Raw genomic sequence first — 12,457 nt, 5'->3', positions numbered from 1 at the left:
CCAATTATGAGTGCAAATGTTCTCTTGCAGTACTGCAAGCCAAATTTAAGTTGCTATGTAGGAGGCTGAATATCAGAACAAGGTAGCTTTTTCTGAAATGGTGTGAAAGTTGCACAGCCAACTAGACACGTGAAGCTGAAGGTCAATATGAGAATGACATGTGGTTTAAAAAAGAGGAGGTTACATTTGTTAGACACTGAAGACATGCTCCAGTTAAATCAGAATGGAACAATACTGCTGGTGCTTAACATTAAAAAGGCAGCACAGCAGCTTTTAAGCTGACCTTTTAAGGAAAGTCAACAGGAAATGGGGAGTTTCCAGTTCAAGATGAAACACCCCTTGAGGATAGGGGTTTCAAATCATCCAAATAGGGATATGGTTATAAACCACAAGCATACTGTAGAACATGACAGCCAGTCAAAGAGGCCAAAGGGTCATAGGTTAAAGTGCAACCTCCAGAGATATTTAGATTTGGTTCACATGTAAGACAACCCAGAGTATGTGTTGAATCATGGGTTGTGGTTGAATCACAGGTTGTCATTACGTGCGAATCCAGCACTATGGTTTAACTATGACCCTGTTCAGATGGCATGCTAAGCCACGGTGGTTAAGCATTTTGAGCTAAACATTATGGCTTAGTATGTTGTGCAAACCATGACTTACCATGTCATGTGAACCATTCCTAACCATCATGGCTTCATAACCATGGTTTAAGAGATAGACACCATGCATAGGTGTTTCTATGCTAACACTAAATGCCTCTGAGCTGAACAGGGAGTTGGCTTTAAGGGAAATCATATAGTGGACATAACAGGAATCTGGTGGAATTAACGTAATTGATAGAATGCAGTTGTCTCTGGATAGGAAGGACAGGTAAGGATATTCTGGGAACACTGTACATCAAAGAAACTAGAAAGCCACCAGAGAATCACTGTGTGACAATACCAGGCCTCAAAAGTAATTTTATACTGTCCAAAATACTCAGGGTGATCTTGAGATGGAGAATGAAATCAGGGAGGCATGCAAAGGAGAAAGCATTGTAGTACTGGGCGACTTTTTACCCTCACATCAGCTAGGTAAATGCACATTCTGGTCACAACAAAGATATACAATTTCTAGATATCTGAAATGACTGTGCTTTAGAATATTAGGCCACAGAACCAGAGGGGAAGTGACCCTGACTTAAGCCTAAGAAGCCAGGACCGCCTGCAAGATGTGTTGCTGAATCAACTGGAAACAATGAGCACAAACATAATTTATATATAAGTCGGAAGTTGCCAAGGAAGTCCAACAGAGTCAGATTTGACTACAAAAGAGGAAACTTCCATAAAATAAGAGGATTGGTAAACAGGCAGTTGAAAGGAACAAATCACTCCAGAACACTTGGGGATTATTCAAAACCACAATAATAGAAGCTCAGCTAGGATGTACACTGCAAATCAGGAAAGGTGCCACTGTGTCCAAGAGGTGACTGCCACACACCCAACACTTCAATACTTGGGCCATTGACTTCAGTGGGATTTACGTGCACATGTGTGAGGGGACTTAGATTATATTGTGTAATCTACTACTCTTGTAAATCTCACTGACTTGGATAAATCAGTAAATGGCTTTACATACTATATAAAACTGGACAATGAAGAGTTTAAGCTGCAATAGTATCTTCATAACAATTAACCTCAAGCTTAAATGGCTAGGAGAAAAAATTCCCCAAGATTTAAACATCTTAATAAATTTGAAAAAATATATCCAAGCTATGGGATTATACTACCAAAAGTAGCATTGATATTTTCTCAAGATAATAGCCACATTTCAGCATATTTTATTCAATGTTAATCTTTTATTATAAATATACATACCACAACTCAGGTTTTTACATTATCAGTAAAAACTCATGTACAAAATCAAATGCCTGTAGGAGTCTAATTCTATATATGTATCTAAGTAGGCTCAAAAAACCAGGGTGACATAACAAAAATTTGTCAACCCACACTTTTGTCAAGGTTTAGTCATCTATACATCAAGGAGGTAGGATTCGGGTGGAGGGGATGCATTTAATATGATGTGGAACATAACTGAAATAGGGTTGTTACCTGTTCATAATCTTTATGGACTATTCAATTTTTAAGAGCTCTGATCATAGTAACCGGGACAGCCTTGGTGGATGACCTGAACTAGATGTGGGGAGTGTTCCCCTGTTGGTACTATCAGTCATGGTATCTTTCTGGCACATTTGGCTAGTATGAGACTTAGGGGTACTGCATTGCAGTGGTTCCAGTCCTATTTGACTGACCATTCCCAGGAAGTAGTGATGGGAGTTTATTGCTCAGCCACCTGTTGAGCTGTGTGGTTCCTCGGGGCTCAATTTAACCACCACCACCACCCCGCTTTTTTAAACCATCTATATGAATTTTAGGGCTGCCTTATTTTTACATCCTCTCCACAATATAGTACATATTATTTCTTCTATAATTATCCCATTCAAGAGTCCAAAAATTATGTCACAATATTCATACAGTTCCTGCACTTTTATGATATAAGGCAGATACAGTACTTCACTCAGATGATGTACAAAAATTATACAATTAACATCTTTAATATAATACAATACAAATTAAGTATCTAAGAATAACCACATGGACACATTTTCAGTAAATGAACTAATCAAGTTTAGAGTTTCTAGTCTCTATCATTACTTGGATACAACATCAAGACTCTTCATGAATACGGGGAGAAGGGAAGATATGGGGGGGTCACTCATATGATGCCCTAATCATTCCTCACACCCCATGGTCACAATCCAGGCCCTTTAGGAAAGAGAGCAGACACTTAACCATATCTTTTTAAAGTAATTAAAGCCAAAGGCTCACTAAGTGATCTAGACACTTTGGGGATCCGGATGGAAATACCTCTTCTGCTTTTTGGGTGGGGTTGCAAGTTTTCATTTACCATGTATTTATATGCACATGGATGCAAGTTGTCAACAGTGAGAACTAAATCCACCAAATTTCTTTACATGGAACCTTTGATGGTCAATGAGACCTGTACATTCATTTCACACATAAAGTTTAAGTTTCTGGAAAAATGAAACCAGAGTCAGTCACAAAGCGAACTGTTAAGAGCCTGTGCTTCAAATGTTGCCAGGATATTTGTGACTGTTTCCTTCAGCTTGGCTTCTGTTTGCTCAAAATTCTTCCTAACAGTCCAAATTGTGGAGAGGATGGCTTGGAAGTCAGGATGAACAAAGAATGAACTCTTGGATGAGGTGATATTTCTGGGCTCCAGTTTGTCTAGGTTACCATTTACTCCAACAAAATAGCAACTTGTTCAATAGCCATGGAAGCATATTTTCTGTGTTTAAGCAGCTCAGTCAAACATACACCATGAATGAGCAGCTGTTGAACAGCAGTGTCCAGATCTGATCCAAACTGTTAAACAATAGAAATAGGTATTAGGGCTGTGCAAATCTGGGCCTCGGATTCAATAATCAAATCATGCTGCCATTTCATGACAGATCTGCCATGTTAATTCACAGCCCTAGGCCTCCGTAAAGAAGGAACAGCCCACAACTCCCAGCATGCACTGCCTGGGAGGGCTGAATCTACCAGAGCCCAGGGACAATGGGCACTCGTGTCCTCCCTGCTGCTGCCACCACAATCACCCGCTCACAAGCATGATTGCTCGTTCACCACTGCCCGCCGCTTGATCTCCCACACCCTGATGCGATCCAGGATACTCCAGTCTCTGGAGGGATCCTCACGTACTCAACAGGTGCCCCGCAGCCGCCTGCTTCAGCTCTCAGGAGAAGCAGGCAGCTGAGGAGGGCCTGTGGAACATAAAAGGACACACACACACCCAGCATCCTGGATCATGTCAGGGAGTGGCGAACATGGCGGCAGGCAGCTGATCGTGGCAGGTAGCGAGCAGGAGATCAAAGTGGCAGCAGCGTGGAGGACACAAGTGCCCATTGTCCCTGGGCTCCAGTAGGTTCAGCCCTCCCAGGCAGTGCATGCTGGGAGTTGTAAGCTGTTCCTTTTTTACAGAAGCCTAGGGCTGCGAATTAAAAGGGCAGATCCATCAAGAAATGGCGGCTCTGTCAGGAAATGGCCGTTGTGATTTGATTATTCAAATCCAAGGCCTAGAGTTGCAGAGCCCTAATAGGTATGTCTCCATTTGAACTTTTTTTCCTTTGGGTAAGGAAAAGGCAAAAAAAGTTAATTTAGGCCTATATGATAGTGGAGGCAAAATTTAATATCTTCAGCAGCTAAAATTTTTTCATCTGTTTTTGGCATTCAATTCCCAATTGGGAGTAAAGAGGCTATATATATATATATATTATGCCTCAGGTTGCATTTACATGTTCTACCATCTGCCATGTTAGAGGAGACTCAACAAGAGTTTCCTTGCAATTGTATTATCCTTTGGTTCCAGGGATTTAGAGACTGTACGGCATCTTACTATACTGTAGATTCTTTCAGGATATTACGAGATAACCAATTATGCCTCTATTATCTAAGCTGCCTGGCAAAGACAATTTGTTTTATGTATCTTATTGTTTAGCTGACATCATCCCTATAATTGCTGAAAAGACTGCTACATTTTTTTTCTGCTGCAGTTATATTAACTGAGTCTGAACTTGCTCCTGATTTGTCTAGCATTGATAGTATACTGCTCTTTACGTTTCTGTGTGTGGTGTGTGATCACGTTTCTGTGTGATCACGTTTCTGTGGTGGTGTGTCATATCAATTCTTGTGTGTGTGTGTATGCATATATATTTTGTACAGCTTGTATTCTAAATCTGGTCATGGAGAATAATAAACAGTTTTGATCTGAGCTACTTCATGGTTCTGACCCAATTCAAGGTTCCAACCACCTGCTTCATGGCCATCTGGGCAGCAGAACCAACACAAGACATAGATATTATTATTTTATTTATTACATTTCTATACCACCCCATAGCCAAGCTCTCTGGGCAGTTCACAAAAATTAAAAACCCAAGGTACAGTGTAAAATAATATAAAAGCTTAAAACTACAGTATAAAAATATGACCAGAATAAAACATGGCAGCAATGCAGAGATTTAAAATACAGAATTAAAATAGCAGAGCTAAAACACTAGAATGCTAAAATGCTGGGAAAATAAAAAGGTCTTCCCCTGGCACCAAAAGAAGTACAACATCAGCACCAGACAAACCTCTCTAGGGAGCTTATTCCACAGCCGGGGTGCCACAGCAGAGAAGGCCCTCCTCCTGGTAGCCACCTGCCTCACTTCCTTTGGCAAGGACTCCCAGAGAAGGACCCCCTGAAGATGATCTTAAGGTCTGTGCAGGTTCATATAAGTGGTTGATGATCCTTCAGATAACCTGGCCCCAAGCCATTTAGGGCTTTGAATGTTAATACTAGCACTTTGAATCGGGCATGGACTGGCAGCCAGTGCACTGGAAAAGTCCTGGAACAATATGTAATAATATGTAGTCTAAAAATAATACGTAGAATATGTAGTCTGAAATCTCCAACTTGAGACTCAGTGACAGGAGTGGCAGTCAGAGCCACCTCCAAAGGAGTTGACTGCTCTTCTGGAAAGAGCATTTTGATTGCTCTTTCCAGAAGAAGTTAGATAGCACAGCAGCAGAAACGTCTAGAGGTAGGCAACAGTCTGCTTGCCTAAGTCTTCATAGATAACCAAAGTGTGTTTGCCATTCACACATGAAACTACTTGAATAAAGAGCTAAATAAATGCTGAAAAAGGGCAGTATCTATGACCATGGAATCGGTACCATGCTACCTTGATGCCAGTCTTCAAAGGCTCATGTTCAGAGATTGTAGGAATAATTCCAAAGGCTTCATACCAAGACTTCTGTAGCTCTTTGAAGAAATGGGACACTTTCCATCAATGGCATAATCCAGTGTCTCTACAACACATCACAGCAGCTCTTCACCAACTGGGACATCCCCAATGGCACCTCTTCTCTTCACAATATCCTCTTCCTTAATCCATCTGTCCTTATCAAATACTACAACACTGTCAGCCTCCAGGTTCAGGAACATAGCCTTCAGCCCAGAAGAGAACTCAACCCTTTCTTCTGCTTGAACATTCCTCAGGCCATATACACATGGTAGGCTTCTTCTAGCTCTATTCTTCTCAAGGACAGAGGATACTTCAGCAGCAGCACCTTTCAATATACTTATTTTAGGGGAATGGACATTTCTTGTTGCAAGAAGGCAGCCTGCTGAGACAGGGAGTGAATGATGGTGGAAGCTGTGCACGTGGACAGCACCATAAGCAGAATGGGGAGGTGGTATCACTTCGTAATACTACTGTCATTGCCACCACCAAACCCAGAGAAGGCATACAAAATGGCTGCCCCACTTTCATATTTTAGAACCTCTACACACTGGTCACAGTAAGATCACTAGAGGAGTATCGTAATGTGACAAAACACCATGTGTGATAGAATCCCCACCAAGTCTAGTTTATTGCTGACATTTCAGGCTCTCCACCTCCTCAATGTAGAGCACATTTGAAGTTAGCAATTACAGATGTGCAGCGTAGAAAACTGAGTTTAAATAAAAAGATATCCTACAAAGTAATTAATAACCTCCAGTTCAGTAACATGCTTATGATTAATGCTTTTAAATGGACTTTAAAAAAAACTGTCTAGAATTACAAACATACCCACCTTCACATAATGAGTAAATAGGAATGCTGATTACAGGCATGCAAGTCATTCAGTGAATCACATGAACTACAAATATAGGAAAATGAGAGAAAAGAAAGTCTAATATAATATTTTTCAAATGCTAAAAATATCAAATAGTTTAGTTCAGGCTAACTTAATATTCATATCCTACTTTTCTATAAACTCAAAGTAAAAAATAAATAGAAAAATACAACAGGGCCCCAAACACACACACGTGCTATTGTATTTGAATTACTTAATTTGCACTGTGAATTTTATTAAAAACTTCAGTTCTCAAATCTGCAGTTCATGTAATTCCTTGAGCACCGTATATTTCCGCCAGTTGTTTTCTATGTAAATAACACTCCTATTTAGCCAGAAAAGGATCTGTAGAAAATTAGTCTATGAACAGCTCCACCTGCTGGCAATTTAAGAACCTACAATAGAACCTGAAAGTAAAGGAAACTGCTAGATATATTAAGAATTGGTAAAATTAGCTTGCTTACTGAAATTATGCAACTAAAACATAACAAGACTTTCATACACCTTTCAGGAGTGCAACTTTAGACTTTGGCAAGAATGCTTGCAATATCTGTCTGGTACAGCACAGGATTCTGGGCAAGCATCCTACAAGTTAAAGAGATATGAATGAGCATGTGTTGAGTCAATTCAAAGTTTTCCTATCTTGTGGGGCAGACACATAGTTATAGCTTATTATAACAAGGGGATAGTGGTTTACTTGAACTATTAGTCAACCAAGTTCTTCTGATCGGTATTGCTCCCTGCCAGAATCCAACATTATTCTTAGTCTTTTATTATAATGGTGGGGATACAAATGACTGCTCATCTAATTCTGCACTCTCAAGAAAACTTTGGGCTGGTGTTTATCAAATAGCAGCTCTCCATGCTGCATGGGAAATTGCTTTTGGAACTTATGAGACCTTTCTAAAAAGGGTTGTAATATGGTGTAAAGGTGCACTGTTCAAAGAAAAAGTATCATATATCCTATTAGGTTCGTTAAGTGTGATAGATTATTAATCTTTTTATCATATCACGAAAGCTTGCAAATAAGTCCTGACAAAATTGTAGAGTACAGACTACAGCATAAGGGATAAATGGGATCAGATTTTTGTTTAAGTATCTCAGATAAGTGGTGGATTTCTACATCCTGTTTGGAACTTACGATATTCCAGACAAACTAAAAAGAAACACTTTGTATAAAATGTTTGACTTGTGTTATTACACCCAGTTTAAGATCAGAAGAATGTACAGTACTGTTAATTCTAACTGTTGAAGATATAACCAAACGCAAGCAAGTTTTAAGCATATCTGGTGGATGTGTAAAATATAAATTATAAATGATATATTTCAAGATATATTAAGAACACAATTAGCATAAAGCAGCAAAAAATAACTAGAAATATGTTAAGAAATACTCAGATTTAATCACAAAGTATTGGAAACAATATAAATTCCCTTCATTAGAAGAGTGACGAAGGAAACTTTCCCATACCATGCAAACTAATAAGATCCTATATTATGAGAGACTTTGGGTGGGTGTGAAATGTGACCATTTTCAGACAATTGGCAAACTTTTGTTATTCAACAAAAGAAAATCAAACCACATGAAAACATGAAGCAAGTAGTACTGACTGTTACTTATGACCCAATGTATTTGGACTGATTTTGGTTTCAATATGCATTGTTTATCTTTTAAGTGTTTTTTCTCTTTTCAGTTTTTTTATAAAACACACACACACACACACACACACACACACACACACAATATTAAATACCACTAGGCATGCCCACAAGCCCAGAGGCATACCTAAAATAACGCTCTGGATCAGTCTTTGCCCTCCAGATGTTTTGGACTACAATTCCCAGAATTCCTGACCATTAGCCATGCTGGCAGAGGTTGATGGGAGTTCTAGTCCAAAACATCTAGAGAGCAACAGGTTGGAGAAAGCTGCTTTGGATCCTGACTTAAGACCTTAATCTCATGCACACCTTTGGAAAGGCCATTCCTGAGCATCCTTGCTGATAAGGAGTTATTCGTAATTTTTACGAAGTATAAAGCATGCTTACCTTCCAAAGATTCTATGCCAGTTGCTTGTGCCAGCAAGTCCTCATGTCTCGCAACTACCTATAAAGTGAGACTATTAATCATCATCTGTAGACTAATTCATAACAAAAATTGGCTTGCCATGTGGTATGGAACCTGCTGTTTGAAAAGCACACATTCAAATTGCCCTTCAGTTTGCAGAATTTGATGCAAGCTTCTCTGGATCCCGCCCTATGTTTGCACTTGTAGTACTGCCTGGACCCTAAAATCATCTTCAGAGGCTCTTTGACGGGTGAGCTCACCAAATGTGGCTACTAAGGAGAAGGCCTTTTCAGTAGCAGCACCCTAGCTGTGGAATAACTTCCCCCGAGAAGCTCACCTGGCACCTATGTAGTGGTATTTTTGGTGGCAGATGAAGACCTTATCTTCCCCATGCATTTTAGTCTTTCAGGTTTTGTTGTTTTAAAATCTGTTGTTTTTTAAAAAGCTTTACACCACTGCTGGTTTTTACTTTGATTTTATGCTCTAGTTTTAAACTTTAAAATGTTTAAACATTTTATATATTATGTTTTACCATGTTGCATTTTATGGTTTTAAATGTTATGCCCAGAGCAGTCTAGCTGTTGGGCAACATAGAAATGTAATAAATAAATAAATACTAGTAGCAAGACATAAAATTTTAGGGCAGCTATTCTCTGGTCCTAATAACATCTCTCAATTACCACGGGCAAACATTAACCCAGCTCAGATGGAATAGTAATGAAGACTTAGCATTTTAACTGCAGGACTCAGGCTCATATACTCGCCCTCCCTGTAAAAAAGTGAAAGTAGTAGGGTACCTTGCTGGGCTCCAAGAAAGATGTCCAAGGGCACATTGGTGCCTATAAGCACCACATTGTCTAGTCCTGATTTAAGTTGTGGTTTGCTAACAAATGAGAATCATAACCACAGTTTGTGTTCAGATTTCTATGATCTGACCTGTAGATTTGACCTGTTTTTTTCTGAATCACATGAATTCCACAAATGCACATTTATGAACAGGGACAAAATTCTCACACATAAAATCCAATTCCATCAATGAGTGGATGACAGAATGGCCTGGTTCAGACAACACGCTAAACCACGCTGCTTAACCACAAAATGGTTAAGGGAATGCATTAAAGTTAATGCATTCCCTTAACCATTTTGTGGTTAAGCACCATGGTTTAGTGTGTTGTCTGAACCAGGCCATTGAAAGATGCTTGACAATCCATGAAACACAGATGGAGCAGAATTAACAAAATCTGCACATCCCTAAATGAATACTAAAGTGAAGTTCAATTCCCCTATTGAATACATAATTTCTTCAACAGACAGTAACAAATTTTGCCTGGCAAATACATTAGAAGCTCTGCAATCTTTCCCCTATAAGGTAGTTCCAGCTAACACTGAATTCTCTCTCTTCCTCAGTTCAAACACTACATGCACTATTAATTCAGAAATGCTACTATCCCAAAGTATATTTCTAATATCAGACATTCTGTCATACAGCTCTTATATCAAGGCTTGGTTATTCCATTACCACATTCTAAAAACAAACATATAAGTAAAAGGGGGAAATGTATTCCTATGAAAATATTAATAACAAGCAAATATAGTTGGCGCCATATTCATAAGGACTTAAGCAGGTATTTTTCCACTTTCAGTCCTAGTGTAGAGTTTCTAGTCTCTGCTCAAGAAAGATACAGAAAGGTTCAGGAGTTTATTCAGTGGATTTATATATAATTATGTTTCTTGGAGAAAGAAAGCCAGCTTTAAACCAGAATGATTAGGTTATCCCAATTTACATAAGTGAAACTTTTATCATTGTCCATACTATGTGACAGGTAATGCAATTCATGACATAACTTTTCACTTAATGTGATGTTTCTTCGCTATCAACACACTACTTCAAACATATAAATGTATGTTACATACATCTCTATACATTTACATTTCAGGTTTGGGAGAATTTATGAGCTGATACTTTGGAATGAATGTATTAATATAAGCTTGTCTCTGCAAATTTATTTGGGGACTTTCTGAGGGAGACAAAATTTAAGAAACAATTCCCAATAAATAAATAAATATGCTAGAAGAAGGTATGTCTAGGTAGGATTTATGAAATTCCTTGTTGGGCAGGTTTAAAAGTAAACATTTCAGATGATATCTCAACTACCTTTATATAGTCCCAGGCAATACGCATTGGCACTTACTTGCACATGGAGCTCTTTATCCAACTGACTGATCCCTTGAGCGAGCTTTGCTAACTGTTCAGCTATAACAGCTTGATGAATAGACTGCGAGGTGTATGCCTTTACATCAAAGTCCTCCCGTAAAAAGTCTGTATAACATTCTGAAAGAGACATAAAGGTTTGGACTTCTTTTCCTCCCCCTTCCAGACATTCAATGCTCATTCCTGATTTTGCTCTCCACAGAGTCAAGCCAGAAGACCAAGCAATTTCCTAGGCCTGCCTGTCACTTAAATCAGCGTTTGTTTTGAATAACTTTTTTAGGTCATCAGGGACTCAAGAGGTCGGCCCTTAAAGCAACAATGGTTACTCATCAAGAGCAGAGGAAGTATACATGACCCTTATAAGCCCCAGGGACAAGTCACAGAGACTCCCTGGCTGAGCCCCTCAACCAGCCAAAATGAACCCTCAAGGAAACCTCTGTCACTCAGACCCCCTATTTGATCCAGGAGAGGGTCAGAGGAAGAGCTGCTCTCCCCGCATTGAAATGGAGGAAAGAGGAGACGCTGAAGGAGCAGCTCTTGCACTGACCCTTCGAGGGAACTGCGCACCACACCGACTGCCACCCTAAAACACACCTGGCGGGGAGTTCTTTCCCACTGAACACAATAAGACTGACTTCTGAGTCTACCTGGTTAGGATGACGCTGACAACCCCAAGCCCCGCCAGCCCTACTCCGTTCCTCCGCTCCCCAAATTCCTCCCTCACCGTCTCCTAGTAACTCCCCAATTGCCGGTTCCGGAGGGGCTGCAGTTGCCGCTCCGAACCCAGCGGCGTCTCCTTTTCCTTCCATGCTGGCACAGGTGGGAGAACGGCTTCGCGGTGACGCACTAAACCGGCGACGGCGTAGCTCGCTATTCTTTCAGGCCGGTCGTCAGGGATAACCATAGAGATAGAAAATGGCTTAGACTGGGGCGGGGATAGTTTCTCTCTGTCTCTCCCTGAGTGTCACGCGCTATCCTAGTCCTTATACGACGGGTATAGGATTTCCCCATAGAGATGCCGAAGGGAGTAAGCAACACCACTGAGGGCACAGAATTCGGGCCAATGATGGCTTTCAATTATTTCTGAAAATCCAGTCTCCGTGTCAGTTTATACTATTCCTACCTCTATATACGGAACACTTCAGTTGAGCCAACTAGTGGGTTGTCTCAGTCAAATAGACTTGCAGGAAAGCACCGGGGGTGGGAGGAGGAGGAGGCAAAACAGCCAATAATAAACTAATAAAAACAAACTGTAGGTGCGGTAAACAGGAGTTCTTTCTTCTGTAGTTCCTCCAGCTCCCGAGCGCAAAATACCGACCTTTAAATTCTTCAAGTTACTGAATTTTTCCCAAATATAATATCGGGGTCTAAATTTCTTTCTTATGGGGCAGCCGTCGCCAACTTGGTGCCTTCCAGATTGTCGGACTACAACTCCCAGAATCCGCCAGTCATCATCTC

The 12,457-nt window shown here is 40.1% G+C and overlaps 1 protein-coding gene across 1 annotated transcript in view; it reads right to left on the bottom strand.

Moving 5' to 3' along the window:
• Positions 1-11,854, bottom strand: part of COG5 (component of oligomeric golgi complex 5) — a 166,089-nt gene extending 154,235 nt beyond the window's left edge. Inside the window, exons 1-3 of the mRNA XM_063134149.1 lie at positions 11,724-11,854; positions 10,980-11,119; positions 8,769-8,826 (exon numbers count right to left, since the gene is read on the bottom strand). Of these exons, the coding sequence (XP_062990219.1) occupies positions 8,769-8,826; positions 10,980-11,119; positions 11,724-11,808 (283 nt within the window). The 5' untranslated portion in view covers positions 11,809-11,854. The remainder of the gene's footprint in view (positions 1-8,768; positions 8,827-10,979; positions 11,120-11,723) is intronic.
• Between the last annotated feature and the right edge of the window lie 603 nt (positions 11,855-12,457).

This window comes from Elgaria multicarinata, chromosome 9 (assembly GCF_023053635.1).
Source record: "Elgaria multicarinata webbii isolate HBS135686 ecotype San Diego chromosome 9, rElgMul1.1.pri, whole genome shotgun sequence".
Lineage (NCBI taxonomy): Eukaryota > Metazoa > Chordata > Lepidosauria > Squamata > Anguidae > Elgaria > Elgaria multicarinata.
Note: the sequence above shows the minus strand (reverse complement) of the source record. Positions and strands in the feature narration are given on the sequence as shown.